The following is a 25,048-nucleotide window of genomic DNA, read 5'->3' as shown; positions in this document are numbered from 1 at the left end:
ACAGGAAGAATGACAATGTTTGCACTGTTTTAAAAACTGAAAGAAATAAAATATTTGTGTGTATATATGTGTGCCTCAGTTTGTAACAATGTGACATAGTTTGAATCAATCATGAAACAGACTCCTTTGGTAGTCAATATTACAGCAGTTTTCTATCCTATTTCATAGAAAATTTAAACAAAGCAGTCCTTAATTGAAAAATTCGAGAAGGCTCATTTGTTGCATCATTTTAATATATTTAAATTACCTAATAGAATGTAAGAAGGTTTATGTAGAGAAGAGAGAATGATTCAAGCCCATGTTCCAAGCTGATATTTATTCCTGAAAAATTATCAGTTCAGTGCCTTCTGACTTGATGAGTTTATTGCATTTTTTTATACTCTGGCAAACCCAGCTAGCTATTTGACATATATGCATTCAGTGTACAAGCAAAAAATATAACAAATACTGTTTAAAATTATAGCAGGTAGGCATGTTAATACGTTCTAAAATAAAAAATTGTTTTCTATATGTATTGCCTATTGACAGATGAAAGGCAAAATAATTCTTTCTGGAAACCATTTCAGATGAAGGTGGGTAAATTGCTCAGCTTCAGAAAAAGTATTTAGGATAATCTAATTAGCAACTGAATTTCTGCAGTAATTCTGCAGTCAGCTGATGTTTGATGTGCAGATTGGATGTACATAAGTGGGTTCTGGCGTGTGTTGCAGCAGTGAAAAGCAGGAGCCAGAGTTTGCATTTCAGGGGATTACTCTGGATTCACAGAACTGTAACTAAAGAGTCGTTAGCCCAGTGTTTATTTTCAAAACTGAAGCTGGGGCTAGTCCAGGTCTCATTGAAATGATTTAATAGTCTTGCCACAAGTTTTGGGTAAGTGTCCCACTTTGAGCTCTGGACATATTGGAACTGTTTGACAATTTGGTTATTAAGCCCCTTAAACGTTCCAACTCAGTGCCTTTTAAATATTTAGGCACTTCTATCAGCAGAATAATTTCCACAAAGTCTAGTTTCTTGTTCTATAACTCCCTGCTAATTATTGGTTTTGGTGAACTACCCCAGCTCTGTGCTGACTGTGTCAGGACATGGGGTGTTAGACTTGCAGTACTCTGTATTATATTCCCAACTCAATGTTTTCCTGTTTGGGGTTAGTTGTGAAAAGTTATTTATTTTTGGAAGCCATACCACATGTTCCTAATCCTTTGTTTGCACAGCTGTAAGAGAAGATAACTTAATGGAAAGAATAGTCTTTCAAACAAGAATCATCTTCCAAGACAGCCATTTCACTTCCTTTGTGATCCAACAGTGTCTATGGCTTCATATTGGGTATGCTGGGGTGTCTGAAATGAAAATCAATGTTTTTCTTATTATGTGGCATAGATTAGGTTTGAGGTTGACGCTACCTGCAGATCTACTCTGTATGAGTGCACAAAGAACATAATTTATTGACAGCTTGAAGAGGCATTTTGGCATTGCTAATTGCAAACAGTTTTTTCATGTACTGTAAGACTGCAGGCAACCATTAGAAGAGAAAAAGACTTTCACACGGAAGGCAGCTGTGTAGATATTTTATTAACTATAAATATTAGGTTATAAAGTATAGTTTGTTTTAAAAATAATAGAATTCACTTTCACTATATAACTTTTCTGAAAGTGAAGAATATAGCGTTTACCAGTATGTATTCATCAAATAAAGTCAACAGATATGAAATAAAACTAAATTAAACACATTCCAAACAGAGCACTGAACTTAAAAGAATGAATGCTACTAAGTGCAAGCCACTAGTATTTTTGTGGAATGAGGTAAAACCACTGATAATTTGTGATCATAATGTCTGCTCTTATATGTGAGTGGAGAGGTCACTGTATCTCAGAGAACAGTTAATCTGGAAGAGTCACTCCAACCCAGACAGACGTTTAACCATCAAAAAGATCCTGATAATAATGTCTCCACATAGCAGGGAGCTATGGAAGGATAGTCTAAGACGTTCTTTTCTTAACTCTGTGTTTATTCATGTAGTCTGTGAAGTGAAAAAATAAGATTAGCATATCATGCTAGCTAAGGAGGATTTGATGAGGGCTCTTTTTGTTTTAAATTGTTAGGTGATTAAATGAAACCATTTTATATGTGGCTTGATATAAAAGAATTGAGACAATCAAGGATATTTTACATTTTAAAAAGTTTTTTTTAACAAAGGAAGTAGCTCAAGGAAGTTAATGGCCTTGATTAGTTCTGTTTTAGAACTATGGATCTCATTGTCTCCTTTTTTTTTCTGTATGATTCATAGATTTAAAACAGAAAATATATATTTTTCCTTTTTCAACTCCTAAATAGTTTCTTAGATCTGAGAGTACTCCTATACGATGAAGTGAACATATGAAATAAACTACAATGAAGAAATATTCTGCACTAGCAAAACAGATTGTGGCTGTCAAAAAACAGTATATAAGTCCAACTGTTCCTATTTCCAGAGAAATTAAAATGGTGTGGTGGTTTTTTTTCACTTCTAATATCAGCCAGAACTACACATTGCTTGAATAGTTTACATTTAACTGGAAAAAAAATAGCTTGTTCTATGATCAGCCCTTAAACCAGGTTGTGATCTGTTCTGAGAGGCTTTTAAAATAATACCTATTAGATTAATTTCATGTGGGGGGGGTATACATATATACGCCCACAGACATAATCTGACATAAATTAAAAGGAAGGAAAACAGTTGTTTTGTCTAGTCTAATTTACAACAATTTCTTGACTTTCTGGGTAAATGTTAAGCTTTGGAAAACAAAATCTTTTCTCCATAGAGAAACTTCTTTATATTCTCGGTTCTTTACCTTTTTGATACTTTGGGGCATTTAAAACATGACATAAATTTGTCCTCCTCTTCCCCCTCTTCTCTCTCCAAAAGCCAGGAGAGAATCTTATACTTCAATACCATAACTTCAGTATTTTTGGACCAAAAGACAGAGAGTGCCATCTACATAAAGTCGCTTTTAGGATAGTGGCTTTACTGCAGTCCCCAGCTGGTAGTCAGGGATGACTCCAGATCTTTAGTCTGATTCAACTGAAAATGAGGCTCTCTCTTCTTTATTTTTTCCTCACTTTTGAATCAGACAGCGGTTGCCATTTCCCTGACCTGGATGTGTCAATACCATCCTTTTTGAGGAGATTAATCCCTCTGAAACACTGGGTTTATTCTAGGCAGCAATAGTTTGTTCTTTTTAATGAAATAAAGTATAAGTAATTTGACTTGATTATATAATGGGCTTCGGAGTAGTTTTCAGTCATTTCAAAACTCAGTTCAAATCCAGTATTTTACCTTGTGCCTTCTTGTGGCTTCTCAGGCACTACCTGTGAAGTGAAGCATTTTGCTTGGGTGCTTCTCAGATGCTTGTGGGTGATGGTGTCACAAAACCAATCTTCTGCTGGTGCAACTGCAGTGTGCCAAGATGGGAAGACATTACCACGATGCTGGTGTGTTTTCTGAGGAGCTGTGTGGTGGAGGATCAGCTCTACTTAGAAATCAGTATTTAGGCAAAGCCTACCACTGTTGAATCTTCTTCTTTATCTCAGCAGATGGAAACAATCTGACTCCATCCAGTGCTCTGAGCCTCATGGTGGCAAACCTGATAAGACCTTTTCATTTCATTTTCATTAGGACAAGTTGATTTTACTAATACCTATTTTTTCTGTTCTACTGTGGTGACAGGGCTGACAAACAAACATTTGGGGGAATGTGTCGATTCAGATAAAAATTGCTTGTAGATACCTCCCGATGTTTTCCAGTCAGTAGTTTGCTATTATATTAACTTTCTTCACAGTTTATTTGGGTCTAAAAGCCATAAATGTATCAATTTTTTTACATTTCTGTATGCAGTGGAAGTAGTTGTCCAAGGTGCAGCTATGCAAGGGCAGTACTATGAGCTAAGGTAGAGTGTGGGTTTGCAGCACGCCATCTATTCAGTGTTTCCCTTTGGTAAATGCCTGCTACCGTTTCCTCCTGTGCTTTCCATCTGCATTTGCTGTGGGACAGCATTGTGCATGCAGCCAGGTAATGCAGATAAGTTGGTGTGCCTCAGCACTGCATTGTAGCTTTGCAGCAACTTGTTTCCTGTAACCATACTGTAAACTCCCCTGCTTACGGAGGAGGCACCCTGTGCTGCAGGCACATCCCACCTAGGGGCTCAGCAGATGTTCTTTAGCACATGAGTTGTGTAATTAGGAGAACACAATATTTTCTTAATTTGTTTTTCCCCTGTGAGAACAGAATTCAGGACATACATACCTTAAAAATTTGGTGACAGACAGGCAAGTGTGAGATTATATGATATCTATAGCAAAGAAGCAATGCCAGTGGACTCTGAGGAATCCCAGACATCATTTTATGGCTTTACATTCATGACTGCTCATGACGTATCATGTTCGGGGCTGGGGCTGAGAGCTTGTCCTTTGGAATGCCTCACAGATTTGTGGAGGGAAGTACCAGGTACTATTAGTGTGGTGTTGTAAAACATTTTTGGCTTCTCAGAATAGTTTTGCGCCTGTTAGTTTGACTTATGTAAGTGATTTACATGCTTAAAGAGTGCTGCTGCCCTTTTTCACCTTTGGTTGTTTCCTTTAGAGAGGAAATCGATGACAACCAAGAATTTCTTTGGCACAAAGTTTGATAACTTCAGGGATGTTTGGCAATCACCTTGCTTATAAAGTCAAGCACAGTGATCTTTTAAAATACCAGTTTATCCAATATCTTTGTGTTTTTCTTGTCATTATTTTTTTTTTCTTAAAAGAATCTTTCTTTTCACTTCTGGTTACTGCTTTTTTTCCATTCTCAGGCCTCTTGATTTACAGTCTCAACAAGACCGTTCCATCCCTACTGCCTGTGCTTTGGGCAGCTCCTATGAGTTCACTATTCAGACTTTCATGCCTACCAGTGTGCCGTAGCCTTTCACCTCCACCATAGCAATAGGTAGAAATTGCTGCCAGTAATGCTCATTAAAGCCTTTAAAAAATGAATTATTCAATGGGAAGATCATTGAGCTTCCTCACAAAACCATTCACTGTCAATATGTAGTAACTAATGGAAAGACTAGATATTTTACATTGGTTCTCAAGGTATTTTAGGACCTTTATTCAATCCAATCTGAAATTCTGGCCGACCTGTGAGAAAGCAAAGCTGTAGAGAAAATTCATAAAACAAGTCTCTGGTAGAATCAACAGTGGAATTCATCTCCTGTGGCCTAGCCTGTAGTGGACCATCTGAGGAACCTGAACATATAGAAATCTATGAGACCTGACAAGATGCATATCAGAGTCCTGAGGGAATTAGCAGATGTAGTTACCAAGCCACTCTCCATGATAATTGAAAAGCCATGGCAATCAGGGAAAGTCCCTGATGACTGGAAGAAGGGTAACATTGTGCCCATTTTTAAAAAGGGTAGAAAAGACGACCCTGAGAACTACTGACCTGTCAGCATCACCTCTGTGCCTGGGAGGATCATGGAACAGATCCTCCTAGAAGCTATGCTAAAGCTCATGGAGGACATGGAGGTGATTAATGGCAGCCAGCATGGCTTCACTAGGGGCAAGTCCTGTATGACCAACGCAGTGGCTTTCTGTGATGGGGTAACTGCAGTAGTAAACCAACGGATGTGATCTATCTAGACTTCTGTAAAGCCTTTGACACGGTCACCCACAACATCCTTCTGTCTAAGTTGGAGAGATATGGATTTGATGGGTGGACTGTTTGGTGGATAAGAAATTGGTTGGATGGTTGCATTCAGAGAGAACTGGTCAACAACTTGGTGTCCAGATGGAGATCCGTGACAAGTGTCCCGAAGGGATCCGTACTGGGACCAGTGCTGTTTAATATCTTCATCAATGATATTGACAGTGAGATTGAGTGCACCCTCAGCAAGTCTGGAGATGACACCAAACTTGTGTGTGCAGTTGTGGTGCAGTTGTCACACCGAAAGGACAAGATGTCATCCAGAGGGACCTGGACAAGTTGGAAAAGTGGGCCTGAGAGCACCTCATGAGGTTCAACAAGGCCAAGTGCAAGGTCCTACACCTGGGTCAGGGCAACCGCGGTGTCAATACAGGATGGGGGATGACATGATTGAGAGCAGCCCTGCAGAGAAGGACTTGGGATACTCATCAGTGAGAAGTTTAACATGAGCCAGCAATGCATGCTTTTAGCCCAGGAGGCCAACTGTATCTGGGGCCGCATCAAAAGAAGCGTGGCCAGCACGTTGAGGGAGGTTATTCTCCCCCTCTACTCCACTCTTGTAAGACCCCACCTGGAATATTGCGTCCAGTTCTGGAACCCTCAACATAAAAAGGATATGGAGATGTTGAAACAGGTCCAGAGGAGGGCTACAAGGATGATCAGTGGACTGGAGCACCTTCCCTACGAGGACAGACTGAGAGAGTTGGGGTTGTTCAGCCTAGAGAAGCAAAAGCTCCCAGGAGGCTTTCCAGTACCTGAAGAGAGTGTACGAGAAAGCTGGAGGGGACTTTTTACAGAGGCATGTACTGATAGGACAAGAGGGAATGGCTTTAAATTGGAGAGGGGAAGATTTAGACTAGATATTAGGAAGAACTTCACAAAGAGGGTGGTGAGACACTGGCACAGGTTGCCCAGGGAACTTGTGGCTGCCCCGTCCCTGGAGGTGTTCAAGGCCAGGTTGGATGGAGCCTTAGGTGGCCTGATCTAGTGGGAGGTGTCCCTGTCCATGGCAGGGGCGTTGGAACTAGATGATCTTGAAGGTGCCTTCCAACCCAAACCATTCTATGATTATATGAAAGTCTGGGATGTACACAGCTTATAAAGAAGCCACATCGGATTAACACAGACTTATTAATCCTTGTGTATAGGCATATTTGAGATAGGATGTGAAATGCTGACAGTGCAATTCAGTGTCCCATGCCACAGAACAATCTTCTGGACTGCAGCTGGAAATACTACTGATAGAGTGGCAGCTCAGATATCACTGAGATATTCTTAAAGTAGCACAGATTCAGTACTTAAGATTTTTACATATTCTGTAAGGACTAGATCAAAGACTAACTGATATCACTGAGCATGAACTCAGAATCTATGATTACAATTCAGAGAAAATTGATAAAATATTCTGACAAAAGCATATGTTACCAGGATTGCTTGAAGGTAAAACTTGATGTCTCAGTCAATTAAAATCAGAGCATGCCAACACAAACTCAGTAGATTTCTTTGCTCCTTAGACCTTCTTTGCTCTCCTTGACTAAGTCATAGACCGTGAGCATCTACACGTGATGTGATCTGACCCAGACATTAACAGGAATGATAATGACTCTGAAGAAGAAAGAGGTAGGCAGGAATATTATTTTAATACAAAACCTCAGCACAGTGGTCTTTTATGGACATAACTATGAGAATACTATGGCCAGACTTATGCTCAAAGGAAGCAGGTCTGGAAAGGACCTCAGAAGCTCATAAGCCATTATCCTAAGGTTCGTGCTTGATTCAACTTGGCCTAGATTGTTCCAGCCTACTTAATTAATCTGCATTGAAGCACATCTGATGTTGAAGACCTCACATGTCTCCCCAGGCAGAGTCTTCTACCATTTTCACCATTAGAAAGTTTTTCCTAATGTTTAGCCCCAAACTTTTGTGCTTCAATTTTCTTTCTTGTCCTCCCTACTTCAAACTGACCTTACTATACTGCTGGAAGGGAAGTGGGAGAAATACATGTAGTGACTTTGAAGGCAGGAAAAGTACTTTGTGTGGGTGCAGCTTTTTCTGACAAAGCTGAGTTTTTGCAGGTACCATTTCTGTCTCTGTGAGAGACAAGAAGGGTCTCTTCCAGCTAAAACTGCACAAATTAGCACAGCTGTTCTTGCAAACCACCACTAGAGGAAATCTGACCTAAGTACACATTCAGGTATTGTCTAAGCTCTGTATTTTTTGCTTCGCACAAACATTAATTTGTATTAAATTTGAGAAAAGTTCTGGGCTGAAGTCCCAAAAGTTAGAGTGGCAAGTCAATTTTGCATGAATCCTTTAATTGGATCAATGGTCCGGGGATTTTAATGAGTCATATTTCAAGTAAAAATGTGTATAAATGATAAATATTGATTAAATTATAAAATGTGCACTACAGTTACCATATCATGGGGAAGATAGGCTGGCCAGAGACACTGAGACAGAGGCAAATTGTAGTCATATACATTTTTACAGACGATGCTCCTGTCCAGTCCCAGATCTGTTAAGACTGGGGAGAATTGAAGTTATCCTTCCTGCTGTGATTGCCACTTGTCTCCCTTCTCTTCAGCTTGTGCTGAGGGGACTTCTAAACAGCACTGAGGGATGTGTAGTTACATGTCATGAGGACTTACAGAAAAGGCCATTTTTAACTCATGACTCTCATTACTGCAGTTCAGTGGCTGGCAGAAGTCTTCATGTCTGTGTCCACATCTGCTTGTTGTGTTTAATGGCACACAGAGTTTCAGAGCAGTTTATATTTCAAAGCAAGATGCTTATATTTGTCCTTCAGCCTGCCTATTATATGTGGGCAGAAACATTCCCTTTTCTGTGGGCTTTCAGAAGCACTTTGTATCTGGGTATCTTTGTGTCCAGATAGAGAATAAAGAATGCCCTAAGGAATGTAGGATGGTGCCAATTACACTGACATCAAGGAGATGTATTTGCCCTTCTCACATTAATCTGAGCTGAGCCCATTAAAATATAATGATGTGCATAGACAGCAATCTTGAAGTAGCTGCTGAGATATGGTCATGTTTTCTAAGTCTTCATGTTACAGTCTCGGCATGCGACATTTGTGTGCCGCATCAGTCTACGTTTTCCTGTTCTTTTTTAAATGCTGGGAAACATTTCTAAAGATAATGTTTTTGAGAACTCACAGACCTTGATTATTCAACCAGGCCAGCCTTTGGGTTATAACTCAAAAGTTTCTGAAGTGATGTTGATGGAAAAATTTGTGGACTTGCTTTTGTCTCCCCCCTAGAGTACACACTATCACCACAGCAGAGATCTGTAAACTGACGGCTCCACACATGGAACGAAGTCCCTACTAAACTGTATGAAAGAGTATTTAAACCAGAGAATTCAGCTGCTTAGAGACCATAAAAGAATACTGCTGATTTGGAAAGAACAGTCTTGTTGTGCTCTAAGTGTTTTGACATATCTTCAGCTGGTATAAATGAACAACATCAGTGAAAAAAAGCTTCTTAAAAATTCTTGTGAATTTGGCCACGTATCAATGAAGTTTTTAAGCCAAAAACCCCCTCAAACCAAGCCAAATCCAGGCATATCAGTTATGTTTGTCCTGGCGATGTATCTAATGAGTGTGTAGCCATCTTTCTGAGAGTACTATAGATTAGATTATTTTAGAGTTTGGGGATAGGAGGTTCTGGCTGGACATCAGGAAAAAAAAATTCATGAGAAGGGTCATTGGGCACTGGCAGAGGCTGCCCAGGGAGGTGATTGAGTCACTTTCCCTGGTGGTGTTTAGGGGCGGGTGGACGAGGTGCTGAGGGGCATGGTTTAGGGAGTGTTGGGAATGGTTGGACTCAATGACCCAGTGGGTCCTTTCCAACCTACTGATTCTATGATATTTTTTTGAGTATTATAGGGGTTTTTCATAAGTTGAGGCTATCCTTTCCACACAGTGCTGGCATTTAGGTACCATTGATACCCATGACCCTTTCTTCAGTGCAGGACAGACTTGGCTGAGACACTTCTCTGTTTTAAGGATCTAAAAACAACACATGGGCTCATCTGCCTGCCATGCAAAGGCAGAAAGCAGCTTTCTCTCTTCAACCACATGATCTTATCTTCAGCCTCAGGATGTTATCTTGACTTCTCCTTAAGAGCCGAAAATATTTGTTAAGAAACTGGAACCAATATCTTGCAGCAACTGTAGAGCTTCTGTAACTTATTTCCAGCAGCTTTATTAGGTTTGTTTTGTGTGTTATCCACTGCTTGATGTGGTGGCTGGTTTTCCTAGTGTTTTATGCTGTATTTTCGAGAAAGCAATTCAGTTTGCAGGTGGTTGGTTTTTAACAGGTATTACTAGGAGAGTGGGTGAGAGTAACTGAGACATCAATACACACTGAACTTGTGTGATATTAGGGTTATGTGAAAATTGTTCCTATTATGGAATGAATGTTAAAGCATCACTACCTGGATCACAACCTTTCCAGGATTTCTGAAAAATTCCGTGGTACTGTTATTGCCTGACAAGTACAGTCAGCACGAGCTAGGGTTATTGTTCAGGTGGAGCTATTTCTGGTACCCTTATTCATTGAAAGATAATAGTAACTACTGCTAGACTGTGCGTAGTTTTCTGAAACGCTAAATAATACATACTAACAAAGGAATGCTTTGCATCACTGTAGCCTCATCAGGATGATCTCCTAGCATTAGCTTGTCATCCCAGTGAAATATATGTTTAGCTCTCTTGCCACCTATTCATTATCACTAAAGTGTGAGAGACAAACATTCTGTTTCTGAAACACTAAATAAGTACAATAATGTGGCCTGTCCACAAACTGCTAATAAAATAATTTTTATAACCAACTACCACACAAATGCTAAAATGTTTTAAATGTTTATGTTTATTTTTAGTCTTGGAACTGAACCAGGTGATTTTTCCCACTTACGGAACTGTGCCGGATCAGCAAAACCTTCATACTCCGGAATGGGTGGGTACTTCTTTACTTTAGCTGTGACTACCTGCTATTTCTTCTTGTATAGGTGTGCAGCCTTTGGTAGCTTTTCCAAAAGAACAGCATTCCTTTGCATTTACAGTGCATGCGGTTTGTCTGTGTGATTGAATCTGAGTTGTTTTATCTTTGTTTCCCTAAATGTAGCTGAAGTCAGTGACCCAGATATGAAAGTGCAGTTTGACACAAGCATTGAACTCAATTAAAAGGGTCTAATATGTATTCACTGTAAACAATATACACACACATACACCTCTTCTCTATATATAATTTTGTGCATGCATGAATAGGATTTCTGTGTGTGCATGCAAGGATAAACAGTTATGAATACACCTTGCATATAAACACACATACCCTATAGATTCATAGACACCCAGATATTAGTTGGTGAGCATGTGAGTTCAGGATATGCTTACCCTAAAGGTAATAGAGCCACTCCTAAGAAAACAAAAAGCCTGTTCTGTGTTTCATTACTCTAATAACAGAAGTTAGTGTCCCTGGTTTTGGGTGTGCGTGCGTTGTCTTCTATTCAAGCTACTTCTACAAGTGGATTGGGAGGACAAGATATAAAGAAACAAGTTCAATACATCAAGAATTGCTCATTGGACCAGATAATTTTGAGCACCTAAGAGCTTTATGGCAGTTTTCCCACAGAGGGGTCGTTCAAGAAACCACTGTGATGGTGCCACCAAGTAATGAGAGCTGGAGCTGCTTCCCAGTCAGACCTGTCCGACACACTGATATATAAAATATCAGCTGTTTACAAATAACTTAACCTGTCTGCATGTTTCTTTATCCACTGTCTACTAGCTACTGCTCCTGGAATGACAGCTTGCCACCACTACTGTGGTTATCCCTTTAAGTTGTGCAGAGGCGGTCTGTGTTATGACTGCAGAGGCTCAGGTCTTGCTGACTTCTTTGCCTACAAAGAAATACATTGCTTTCTTTATATTACTAGGAGAATGTACACAATGCAATGAATCTAGAAAGTTAAAAGACACAAATCAACTGTATTGTGAAACAATCATAAGAGGAAGAGGCAGAAGTTTTCTGTAGCAGTAGAGCATTTTGAAAGCAGTGTAAACGAAGGGATAGATTCAGTATCTGTTGCACCAATGTGTACCAGAGCCTCGGTACTCTAGCACCTTAGCTGGGAAAGTACTCGTCATAGTTATGGGTCAGGGGGCTTTGTTCTTGCCGCTGGTATAGGAAACAAATAACCAAACTAACAGGAAATTAATTTCCTTCTGGGAACTGGATAATTTCATTTCCCCTAACCCCTGCTCCAGCATTTTGTGGCAAGGTGTTCTTCATTTGAAACTGCTTCGGTCTCTGAGAAAAAGACTTAGACATTTTGGGGAGCATGAGGTGAAACCAAGAGCTTCCATTTTCCAGTGGAGTGCCCTGACTAAGTTGTTATGAAAATCCTTCTTAGACTCTACTTGTAACTCAATGATTTTTTTTTTATGCATTTATATGACATGAAATAGCATCAAAACAGCTGGAATGTCAAATACCTTGTAGTTAGAACAGTCTTCTCTGAGAAATCATAATAGAATTTATTTTTATTACTACTGAAAATCAACTGTCAAAATCGGTTTGGTTTTTTTTTGGTTACTCATGTTTACCTGCAGGTGTAAATCCTGCTCAATTTTAACAGAATCTTTTCTACTCTGCTCCTTCCATGTCAGATCCTTGTTGGCCACTGGGCAGTTTCAGTGGGCTGGAGGGGACGGAAAGATAATTGAGGTCTACTGAGCCTGTCTGTGAAATAGATGAGTTCTAACTGTAGCTAGGAATGGAGTGCAAATAAGAAGTCTAACCTTAAATGACGTAACAGAAGGGCAGTACTGCACCTGTTGTCTAAACTTAGATCGTGCTTTGCAGCTGGAAGTATTCTGGAAATTTTCCTTGATTTTGCAAGTCATCCTGGAGTAGCCAAAACTGAGTAAGTTTTTGGCTAACAGAAATGGGCCTGTTCTTCTGGTGCTGTATCTAATTAGGATCATGTGCTAAGTTGGCCACAAGATCCTTGCCTCATTCAGCACGAGTAGAAGATTAATCTCTAAGAAGACCAAATGCTTTGAGGATGCCGTTTGTAGGTGTAAATGTGGCAGGAAATTGCAGAGAAAACATGAAAGCTTCTTATGACGCAAGAAACCGAGGGTAGTCCTAGATAATTGGATTTTATCCCTGCTTCTGCTATGGGGTTTCTGTGCAAGACTTGCAGATCATATCCTGCTTTTGTTTATTTCCTGAGAGTCAAAGGGGAACATTTGTAGCTCTGTTTGCATTAGTTCAAATAGTCGTATAAAGACCTGAAAGTGAGTGCATTGCTCTTTGAAGAGAGAGAATTGCTCAGTTTCTGGTAAGATGTCACTGTCCTGATGTCTCTGTTCCAAATTTAGGAGATGGTCAACATGTTTTGGCACTGATGACTAGATGCCTTTAACAGTGATCACTGTTAAAATAAGGGTTATACTGTTACTTTCTCTCCTGGGGAATTTTGTAAAACTAAATTTCTCAATATTTGTAGAACACCTGAGTTTCTATGAGGAGAGTACCACAGGTGTAGTCAGAAGGAAATCCCTATTTTAAACATTCTGGCTATTTAAATGAGGTATAGCCAAAAAAAAAAAAAAATAAAAGACATTGAATAGAGAAGATAATAATGAGTATTCCATAACTACTATCATGAGTGTAGAAGTAAGGCATATGGTTGTGCAATTAAGTCAGGTATCACAAACAGTATGTACAAGGAAGAAAAAACTGCATAGGCAGCATTAATTGAAGCCTTTTCCAGCTCTCAGATGTTTCCTTTTGCAGTGTTGTCTGCTTTATAAGTAGACAGTTTCAATTTGTATGTAACGCTTCAATTTTTTTTGAGAGTCAACCTACAGGGAGGGAGAACTTCCTCAACTTATCTGTTACTGCTGCCCCTCAAACAGATTTTCTGAGGCAAGAAGGCTTCAGGGAAATCTGAAAGAGTGAATTTCCCAGCTCCTGCATCCCAAGAAAGATGGGAAGTGCTGAAAAGCAGAGTTTTAGTAGAGTACTGTCTTCACCTTTCTTTAAAAGTAAGACTGTTTAGTCTCTATCTAATCAGTAGTGACTGGAACTCCTTCTGCAGCCAGCAGCAACCTGACACTCAGACAGGAAGTCAAGTGGGTGTCTGGTCCAAACTTAGCTCAGGGGATGAGGCATCCCGATGCCTGGCCAGTTACCAACTGCTTTCTGCTGACAGAAATGTATACTGTAGTAACGCCACATATTTTTCTACTGTCCCTTTAGTCTCAGTTTATTTCAGTTTGTTACATATAAAAAGTTTCTTTGCATGTTGAGGAAATGACAAAACCCCACCATTTTCTGATTAAGTGCTTGCTAGTAATCTCGTTGCTAAAAAACAGAACTAAACCAGTCCTCAGTTGTTATTAGCAAATGTGTGTCACAAGGTAAAATGTTAAAGGCATAACAGTTTTATGGCCCCACGGAGACAAACCAACATTAGTATGTGATATGCAAATAAACTTGTATCTTCCAGAAGTATCTTACATATTATATATATGTATCTCCTTATTGGTCACTTCCAGAAGCAAGTGCTTATGTTGGTCTTATTGTCAGAAAGTTATCTCTGTTGGTCACTTAGAACATGAAGTAATAAAAGATCTTGTTATATCACTGTGATAGTAATAAGAATCTTATATTTCTGTAACATTTTCTTCAAATGTTCTTGAAGAACTTCACAAATAATGATATTTCATGATATCCTGGTAATATAATTTGTTTCTTTTTTATTTACTTGATTTGAAGTTTTCTGAGACCTGCAGAGAGAAATAGCCATGCTCCTAAACAGGCACTCTGAAATTTTCACCTACATAAACCCCACAACTGAAGTGTAACCTGTGGGTTCCCTGCAAGACTGTCACCGTGCTCCAGCTGGAAGATTTGTTGCAGGTGCCTGTCAGCAAAGGTGATGTTAGACAGGCTCTGCTCTACTCGCTTGTTTTCTGGTACTGATTTATTCTCTGGCATACTGCAGGAAGCTGTTTGGAAGCATATCTGAAAATTATGTGAGGTTGCAGACAAGTAGTTTAGCCCTCCAGTAGTCATTATATTTGGTGCTATTGACAGTCACAGTGAAGGCTCATGCAGGCGAAATAAAGCACTTCTTTTATCCTTTTAGTTAGACAAGTCATTCCTTCAGAATATCATGTTATTTAAAAAAAAAAATCTTACAATAGTGTGCTTGTTCAAGGTCTGGTAAACAATAAATAACTGCAATTCCTGTGCACATATTTTCCTTCATTCTTGTCTCTGTGCTGCCCTTCCCACCATTATCCCCACTGTGTGTTTAACAGCATAATGCCCAGAGAAGCCTGGAAAAGTGAAGGCAGGTTTCTTTGTCATGCCACTGTTTTTTCTCCCATAGCATGGAACGTTGCTGTTGCTGAAGGGAGCTTCCCACTAGAGTGGTCTCCTATCTTATATTCTGCTGCAGGCTGCAGGCATCACACGTAGTCATGACTACAGGAGAGTCTCAAGAGTGAGATATGGCAACTCCCCTTAGATACCGGCAAGCCTGGTTGTACGTGAGGTGGAGCACACTGTAGTCTCCCTCCTTCGGAGCTCCGAGTCAAGGGGCTAAGGGTCAGTTCCATGGCGTGGTCATTTGGAGTGAAACTGGTTACCTCAGGCTTCTGGGGACGGGCAAGCTTGTCTTCATTTGCCGTATGTCCCTTCTCCAAGTGTCACTCTGTCCCAGAAGCTGGCAGAGCAGATACTGTTTACTGATGACTGCTTGTGCTGGATTAGCAAAGAGCACAAGGAACTCCTTCCTTTGCTAAGGTGGCCGTGGGGGGCTGGTGTTGGGGAGGGTGAAGAGAAGTTGTGTAAGCAGGGAAATGTGCAAGGCAGAGGGCTGCTCAGGGCTGGCTAGGGACCTTCAGTGTGATTGCACCAGTGCAGCACTCGCCAGCTCCAGCAGTATCCCAGCAGATGTGCGTACATCACCTCGTTGTAAGGACCCAAGCAATGGGTCCGTTAAACAAGACATTTGGTGCTGAGGAGGTTGTGGCTGTGTTATACACGTTTCTGGGCTTTTTTTTTTTTACTGTAGGCTGCCTACAGTCTCATTTCTTGGAGTGAAGAGCCACTGATGCTCAGCTGATCTGACCCTGCTCTGAACTGAAACAGAACTACACCCACACGAATGTGGCTGTGTTGCTTCTAGACTAGCCCATGTAGGTTGAACCTAAGTGTTCCAAAAAGCTTTATCCATGGCCAGGCACTCCTCTCCTTTGTATTCCTTCTGTCAATAAAGCTGCTAATAGTTCCCGTCTCTCAGAGGTAGGCAAGAAGTTGATTGTACAGCACCTGAAGAGTTCAGAAGCACTGCAGTGTGTGTGCTCTAAGTAAAATTAGTATTTTATAGCTAAGTGTATTTTTTTTTCATTTATTAATGATGTTAATCAATATTAACCTGCCGTACCCTAAGGTATTATTATAACATTAGAGTGCACAACCGATTGCCTCCATCAGTACTTAAAATGTGATTATGCGGAGGCTAAGAAAATTAGAAAGTGCAGTAAATAGACCCCATGTTTGTTTCTTCTGAAACAAAGAGGTATCAATGGGCCTGTTCATTATTTTGGGTTACAATTTGCTACTGATACTTAAGAAAACTTATGTATTGGAATTTCAGCCCCATTAACTGATGTGTCTGTGCATAGAAGCTTGTGTGCAGTTGTATCATAATAACATTTACAATACTATCAAATAATATTACATATTTTTTAAAAATGAACATTGTCTCAAGAGAATTATTAACTTCAGAGTACAGACATCTTTGGTTTCCAGTCCTGTTTTTCCCCTGGTAATTATGTTGAATAATATATGATTTTTCATTACAAACTATCCAGTAGGGATTACAAGATGCACCACACATCTAAGTTAATGTGGCTGTTGGAACCTTAACTATTACAGTCCCTTTTGCATTTTACTTCTTACTTTTAATTGAACAACATTTAATGTTACATTACGATTTATTTGTGTGTGTCTTAATCATGATCTCTTAAGTATTCAGGCTTAACGAGTCAATTCTTTAGTATTTTATTGATACATAAAGTGTCTATGGGTAGGTCAGTTGAACATTGCCCCAGGGATTAAAGGCAATAGAGATTACATTTTAGGAGTTAGCTTCATAAATATGAACTTCTGTGTGTCTGGATTCATGCAGTCCAATATTGATTATTCTTTCAGTTATATTCCATTCTCTATATATATGCATAGTTTGATGTATACATAGAGGAAGGTGTATGTATAGAGTAACATGTATATACTCATGCAAATGAAAAGACATGTGTAAGTAAATTCATGAGTGAGAGTACTGATGAACAGGCAGTATTTACGTCTGGTTATTGATTACCCAGTTCAGACAGTTATTGCTGTTACAAACTGATTCTATAAGCTTAAAGGAGACTACACTTAAAGGAAAGTTATTTAGACAGTGAAGTTATGCAATCACAAATTATCATCAAAATTTATTACATAAAACTTGATCTGATGTTTGCTTTCTGCCATTTCTTTACTTTCTATCCTGAGAACAGGTGATATAGGAAAAAGAGGTAAAAACTACAATGAAAGATGCCTCGAAGCTATTACTGCTTTTATGCTTTCAAGTTCTCAAATTTCACAACTAAACTTTTTCTCTTTAAACAGAAGTTATTATAATGCTGTTCCTAAGATTCAAAAGACAAAGAAGCCCAATTTAAAAACCTGCTTTACACAGCGGCAACACTTGTTCATTATCACAAGGTTTGAGCTCCGTGTTTCCAGCATTGCAACACGGAGCAATATTAGGTCAGGGCAGAGCCTGCTGGGGTCCCAGGGGAGAGCCAAGGCTGCAGGGCTGGGCTCTGTGCCTGGCCACCATCACCTCCCCACGCCCCCTCTGCGGCTGCTGCTCCCGAGCTGTCTCCTGACAGGGGCTGATGTTGGCTGTTGTTGATGCTTTCCTCCCAATGGGAATCTAGTCGACATGAAATCATCATGATTATGTTTTAAATGAGACTGGAAATGGTCACATCAGGGCTGCATTTCACACCCATAGCTAGTCCTCGGCAGGAGGAAAACTTGCCAGGTCAAGTCTGATAGCTTAGTGGGACTACGCCAGCTCTAGCTCTCAAAAATTTAGAAATTCACATCTGTAACTTACTTTAGGTGATAGAGATACTCAGTGTCATTGTTGTCTAGGGATGCCATCTGAAAGTTTAAAGCATTTATTTCCCTAAAACTTTATTGGTGATGTGCAGATCTATGTTCATTTGGTGACTGCCTAAATAGTTTTTTGAATCCTAGGCCACGTTGTCACAGTAATGTACAATATACGTGTATAATGGCTGTATCTCAGCATATATAAATATATTTGCATGTATGTATGTCAACAGCTGCTGGCTGTCGAGTTTGTCACAAATCTCTAGGCACAGGTGGGGTTCAAAGAAAACTGTTCTAACTAAGAATTGACTCAGACTACTTGAAGCATCTGAGTTAAAAGGGCCTCTTTCCAGCAGGTCCTCGCCTTTGCACATACAACATGAAAAAATAGTTTAAACTTCCCTGAGTTTATTTAAAAAATGGAAATATTGTCATAGTTATGGAACGACACATCTTCGTCACTGGTTTTGACTCAGCCAATAATTAATAACAAAATAGACTACAGGTAGAAGTTCAGAATAAAACTCCTGGGAAGTTTTGTTTTGGAAACATAGACGGATGGTTGCTAAAAGACTGTATGCTCCCTGGAACTGGGGTGCTCCTGCCTGAAGACCGGCATTCTTCTGTTTCATCAAGTTGAAGAACAACCATTTTAATCTGCACCTAAGGGGCTTCTGACACCATAACCTCATTTCCGTGTGCTTTTCTGTGGACCGGACATCATAGAGCTCCCAAAACTGGACCTGGCATCCCTCATGAAGTTTGTTCTCCACTGATAGGGAAATTTCAGGGTTAGGGCATCTAGGAATCGTTTCTGTATCACCAAAGGCATAGCGTGTTCAAGAGAATATTCTGGGTTATTTTGCCTGGCCTGATCCTGCCTTGGGTCACCCTGCATGCCCAACCATCTGGAAGGCAAGGCTCGTCTGCAGTTCTGTACGGGAGTCATGCCAGCTTTGGAGAATTTATAATCTCTAATACAATGCTTAGTCCCATTTCCGACTTTTTAGATCTACCAACTTCAGTGGCACTGCCCTCATTAACACTGTGGATGGATTTGGCTAAGTACCTGAGACTTTGGTGCTCATTATGTGACTATTCTGACAACATTACAGCTATATATTATCTGAAAGAGGGGATTGTTACATGTGATATTGCCCTCAGAGTACTCTAAGAAACTAAAAAATCATTCCTTGAGGATTCAGGTTCCCCTATCATCAATGTGTCTGTATCATTTCACACAAGAAATAACACATTAAGATGTTATTAATGGTTATGACGATCTATCCTACTTTTCTCCAGGGACTAGATAATGACTTATGCATATATTAATTCTTTTGATTTTGGCATATATTATAATGTGATGAATGTGTGGCATACAACAATGTTTTTTTGCTTGCTGAGATGTTGTGAATAGAAAGATAAATAAATCCACATAGGATGTGTCCATTTTGAGAGTTCATTTGCAGCCTGCTGATGTTCTTTGTTCTCTGGGCAGTGGTGGATTTGGATATTAGCGTACATGAAACTACTGGGCTTTTTGTTTTGTTTTTGTTGGTTTTTTTTTTAATTGCAGAGATGCTTAAACTTCTGGCAGGTAAGGGGACAGATGGGAACACACTAATTCTGAGACTCCAATCAAGCAACAACATATCTTGTAGACAGACTATCTAACATTCTATCCATGATGGCACGCAAATTACTTGACAGACGCTTATTTGGGAATGGTACTACATTCCAATGTTCCTCCCATTACCAAAAGTTAATACACAGTTTTTAAAAGAAACAAAATTGGGTCAAAATTCTGCTGTTCTTATGTCGTGCAGAGACCTCTCAAGTTTTTTTCTCTGTTCTACTCCATGCTGCTTTTGTTGACACTTTGCTCTTGGTATTGTATGAGTTGAATTTCTCTGTTCACTGGAATACTTGTGTGATAGGAACCAAGTAAGGAACTGATGAGTAAAATTCTTCATATTAACCTATCCTATTTGCCTTCCAGGCTGATTTGGATGATAAACCTGACTCCTTGTTCTTCAGTGATGGGCAGAGAAGAATTGACTTTGTTTTGGTGTACGAAGATGAAAACAAAAAAACTACTCATAAGAGGAGTGATCGTAAAAAGCAAAAGGTAAGGTATTTCAGTATAAAGCTGAATCATTTGTTGGGTATTTGAGCAGTGGGCAGAAAGGACAGTGCCTTCAATTGCATTGCCCTATCCTAGAAGTACTGTTAGGAGCTGGGAGACTGAAGATCATCAAACTAAGTGGGGAACAAGGGTGAGCTCAAGCCAGTAGGTTGCTGTGTAAATGGGCACAGCACTGCACATTGTGTCTGTCATGTACTGGGTGACCTTAGAGCATCGTCCTGGAGATATGAGCAGAAAAATGCTGGTATTGGGTTCCCAGTTAGAATTAGACACCAAGGTGTTCCGACTAGGACAATTTTCAGTACCTACAGTGATTGAATTAGGTCCCTAGTGAACTTTGGTATTAAAATGCGGGCATTGAGAGAAGCCCATAGAAGGAGGAAGCTTATAACCACAGTTACCAGTGTAGTTGCTGACATTCTGCCCAATTAAGTACCTTAGTTGTTTATGGGAAATAATTGTACGTCTCGTTGCCACCAGAGTTTCTCCCTGTACTGCTCCTTTCCTTGACATTTCAATGGCTTGGCCCTCTCTGGGAACCTTGCAAAAAAATTCTAACTCAAGCCAGTAACTGCTTGATGCTCCTTAGCAACTATGAATGACAATCATAGTTTATTTTTAACTATTATTTTTTAATTATTTCAGTAGTTCTGTCAGTGGACTACATTCATTCTGGCACCCAGAGCCACGAAAACAATCTCAACCGTTTAGTTGTGAACTGATTCAGAAACAACCATCCACGGGACTGCAGTCCCCTTGGCATCTGCACTTTCCCATCCACCTTCCTCCTCTGATTTAGCAACTCTCCATGTTCCAGCAGCAGCCTCTGGAAGAGACAGGCAGGAACAAAGATATCACCAAAAGCAGCTCATACACAAACAGTTAGGAAAGAGAAGAGTAGGAGTAAAAAGGCCTGTAGCTAAGCTGGTATTATTTATTACACAGTGTTGTCATTGGCATTAACAGGGTAGCCATAAGGAACATCATTAGCAGGATTTAAGGGAGTCCTGTAGTGGGTGGATGTTACATTACACATGATCACAGGATCAGCAATAAAAAATAATTGAAAGAGGTAATTAGAAACAAAAAGCTGCCCCTTTGGAAACAATTTTTTTATCAATACCATTTTACATTTATGTTTGTAGTATTTGGCCATTGCCCAAATGTACTTGAAAATATAATGAGTGTCTTTTCCAAACAGTGATGGAAGTTAAATGTGAGCAATGGAGTAGTATTTTTAGTGCAGAATTAATGTTAGGACATTAGCCAGAATGAAACCATGAATAATTAGACCAGGAGATCGTGGGTAATGCAGGAGATGCTTTCAAAAAGAAGTTTACTTTCAAAGGTCTCAGTCCTGCAAAGATCTGCAGCCACACTGAATCTGTGGTGTTCTGAGGAAGAGAAAGCAGTCTGCCTACACGCAACAAATGTGAGAAGAAGAGTATACCAGAGTAACGATCACATAAGGTGAAGACTGAGTGGTTGGGGAGCAGCTCTGTGGAAAAGGTCCTCATGGTCTCAGTGGACAGCAAGCTGAACAAGAGCCAGCTGTGTGGCCTGGCAGCAAAGTGTCCAACAAAAGCTGTGTGGACAGAAGTACTACCAGGAGACTGAGACTCAGGATTGGACTGATGTGTATATGTTAGAAGGAAGCTGAAAACCGTGATGATAACAGTTTTCAAAGCCACCATTTCTATGACCAGAATCTGAAGCTATAGGGCTGCTATAGAAGGTGTAGGTAGGAATACTGGGAGAGCATCTGGTGCTGAAAGGGCAGTGTAAAGCATAGAAAGAGGCAAGGATTAAGAAGTGGCAGTTACAGAGGACTTCCAAGGGCAAGAACAAAGGTTTCAAGTGTGACGACACTGAGCTGGAGAACTGATCAAAAACTCCAAAGCTGACTATGAAGCTATGAAGACAAAATATTAGAAATAGGGTAAAGTATGGGAAGACAATGAAAGGTGAACAAGAGGGAAGAGCAACTGAGGAGAGGATGTTGTCACATAAGCTGAATTGAGTCACTGCATAAAAAATTACCTCCAGTCATAAAACTCAGAAGTACTGGCTCCCTCCCTCACACACAGGTGTCATCAGTTTAGAAATGTATATGCTTTATCTGTTTTTGGAGGAGCAGTCTTTTAAAATCTAAATAGATGTCAGCTTTCCAACTTTTTAGGATGAGATAGGCGCAGATCAGCTCCAGGCACAGAAATACTTTAGTCACCTCAGAGACAGAGAGGTTCTTGGTCTCACTTGAGATCATTTTTTGTGCAAGTGGAAAAAGCTGTATGTGCTTCTAATCTTCATTACCTAAGCATGTGCTGCACAGACATTGGTGGCACTGATAACATTTTTCTGCCTGTACCTCTTCCTGAGTGGGATGCAGGACACTGCCTTGGGACATACCTCACACATACTAAGAGTGAAAGGAGAGAAGCCGAGAAGTAAATAAAAGAAATAAATGTGAATATAATGTTTGAAAAGAAGAAACAAATCCAATATACCTTAGGTCCAAGATGGAAAGGAAAATGAAAATTTGTGGTACAGTTTTGCATCCTTGGGATTTCAGGGAGAGAATGAACATTTTGGCCTACCACGGTTCCCAGAAAGGTGTGGAGATGATGCTGCTCAAGATACATACAGGTTTTTCAGTGTTGGCATAAAATCTAGTTGATAGCTTGTCTTTACTGACACCATTTTTTATTTAGTTATGTTTTTTTCTGAGACAAATGACTTCTACACTTATGATGATATACAAGATACCAAAATGAAGAGTATTACCATTCACAATCAGCTTTAAATACTGCATACATCACTGTCTGTCTCTGATCGATGATGAACTGAAAGTGCCAGATTTTATAAGCAGTATCTTGTGTAACTCAAGGTGTTTTAAGCCTGAATACGTTCCCTGTTCATGCTACTGTGACACCCCTGACAGTTTTATAGAGCTATTATCCAGAGGTTTATTGGTCACAAAATTTGGAAACTAGAGCTTATTAAAAAATAGCAGATTCAGAGAAGCCTGTTCTCATAGGGTGAAATTCTCACCTCACTGAGATCAGCAGCAAAGTCTCCACTGGACATGTGCAACGTTACAGGTCTGTGAAATGTAGGAAGGAGGAGTGTGGTCACTGGGCCAAATTCTGTCTGATGAGCACTGCACCCCACCTGACTGCATGATGTGGAAATCAGGGCAGAATTTAACTTGTTAGTGGACACCTGTTGATCTAAATTTCTGAAGTGAAAAGTTTTGGGTGTTGCACTGGGTGATTTTTTTATGATACTGAGAGTGGAGAAATCACCAAGCACTTACTGAATTTAGTCAGAAGGATTTGAAAATCAAGATGTCAACCTAGATAACCAATTTACTGGATTCATAGAAATGGGACACATACCCATCTATTCTTCTGCAGCAATGGAAGAATCAAGTCTTGGGACAATGATTATATTTGCTTTGAATGACTTTCTGTCCTTTTTCAAAAGAATTACTTAAGTGTAACTGAGAAAATGACCCGGCATTAATTTATATTAACTAGCAATACTCTGGGGAAAACATCTCAGAGTAAAGAAGGAAATAACTTCGCTAAAAACATGGGGGTTATTTGGATAGAAGGAACAAAAATGTGTGATTCTGAAGCTCTCGGAGATGCACAGTGGTGCCGTGCTTCCTCATTTTCGTGTGTTTGGTATCTAGTTTAAAGGAGACAAAGTCAAATTGATGAAATTTCATCGTCATGGAAGTTTCTAACATAAGCTACATATTAAAAGTTAGCAGTGTTCATGTATGCAACTGAATTCAAGCTCCAAACCTTTTTAAGTTGGTATATAAGTAATTTTGCAAGCACTAGCAAAAATTGAACTGTCAGGAGCAGATTCCAGAAACTGTACCTTGCAAGCAATTGAAGTTCTTGCCCAAAGCATGGGTTTTTTTAAACCAACAATTTGTGTACCTTATTTGTCAGGATAGGTTACCATAAGAATAGAAATAAGGTGTCACTGGTCTTTCCAGGAATCCTCCAAAATGTCTGTTTTGTCTGTTGAGTTCCTCAAGGAGCTCATTGTTGAAAGTTAAAGGATCAGCACCAGAATAGTGAATTCAAAACATATCCATGCAGAGTGTCATTGTAGTCCATCTGCTTCCTACTCCTGGACAGAAACACTGACACTAATTTAAGTAGGAATATGGGCAAAACCTTAATATCCAGCTATGAAGTAATCTGTGCTTCACAGAAATAGACATTCTTTTTCTTTCAAATCAAATGAAAACTATAATTCAAAGAAAATATTGCACACTTCTTTTTTTTTTTTTTTTTAAGTACAGTCTTATGGAGAACTTCAGCAGGGCTGGAGAAGTTTGGCTGTATAAGCAAACAGTGAGCAGTTCCTGCCTCTAGATTTGTATAGTTTAGATAACCAACAAAAAAATATCGGATAACCTTTCAAAAACTAATTGTACTTCTCTTGCTGTTTATCATGTGTTATACCTGCAGTGAGGAAACAATACTTCAGTTTACAGAAAGAAGGGTACCTTGGTGCCATTTTACGCAGTGATTTGAGGCAGTAGGGGACAGCAGGCTCTATATGCCTGTGGTGTGCCCAGCCAGCCTACCCAGGAAGTCTGATAACAAGGGTGAAAGAGACCTTTGCAACTGGGAGGAGGGCAGCCACATCTGCCCTCGTCCCTGATGGATGGGTTGGTTATGAAGCAGGAACTAAGACCTCTGTTCCTGAGGTAACCCCAAATGTAAATTTTACTTCTTTGTCTAATAGAATTGTAGAATCATAGAATAGTTTGGGTTGGAAGGGACCTTAAAGATCATCTAATTCCAACTCCTCTGCCATGAGCAGGGACACCTCCCACTAGATCAGGCTGCCCCATCCAACCTGGCCTTGACCACATCCAAGGATGAGGCATCCACAGCTTCCCAGGGCAACCTGTGCCAGTGCCTCACCGCTCTCATGGTGAAAAA

General features: G+C 39.9%; 1 protein-coding gene across 2 annotated transcripts in view; it reads left to right on the top strand.

Annotated features, from left to right (window-relative positions):
• Positions 1-25,048, top strand: part of ANO6 (anoctamin 6) — an 81,437-nt gene that overhangs the window by 17,508 nt on the left and 38,881 nt on the right. For both annotated transcript variants that reach the window (XR_008452976.1, XM_054083899.1), the window contains exons 2-3: positions 10,620-10,696; positions 19,929-20,057. Coding sequence is in view for 1 of the 2 variants with exons in the window: in XM_054083899.1 (XP_053939874.1) it covers positions 10,620-10,696; positions 19,929-20,057 (206 nt within the window). In the remaining variant the exon portion in view is untranslated. The remainder of the gene's footprint in view (positions 1-10,619; positions 10,697-19,928; positions 20,058-25,048) is intronic.

This window comes from Cuculus canorus, chromosome 1 (assembly GCF_017976375.1).
Source record: "Cuculus canorus isolate bCucCan1 chromosome 1, bCucCan1.pri, whole genome shotgun sequence".
In the NCBI taxonomy this organism is placed as follows: domain Eukaryota; kingdom Metazoa; phylum Chordata; class Aves; order Cuculiformes; family Cuculidae; genus Cuculus; species Cuculus canorus.
Note: the sequence above shows the minus strand (reverse complement) of the source record. Positions and strands in the feature narration are given on the sequence as shown.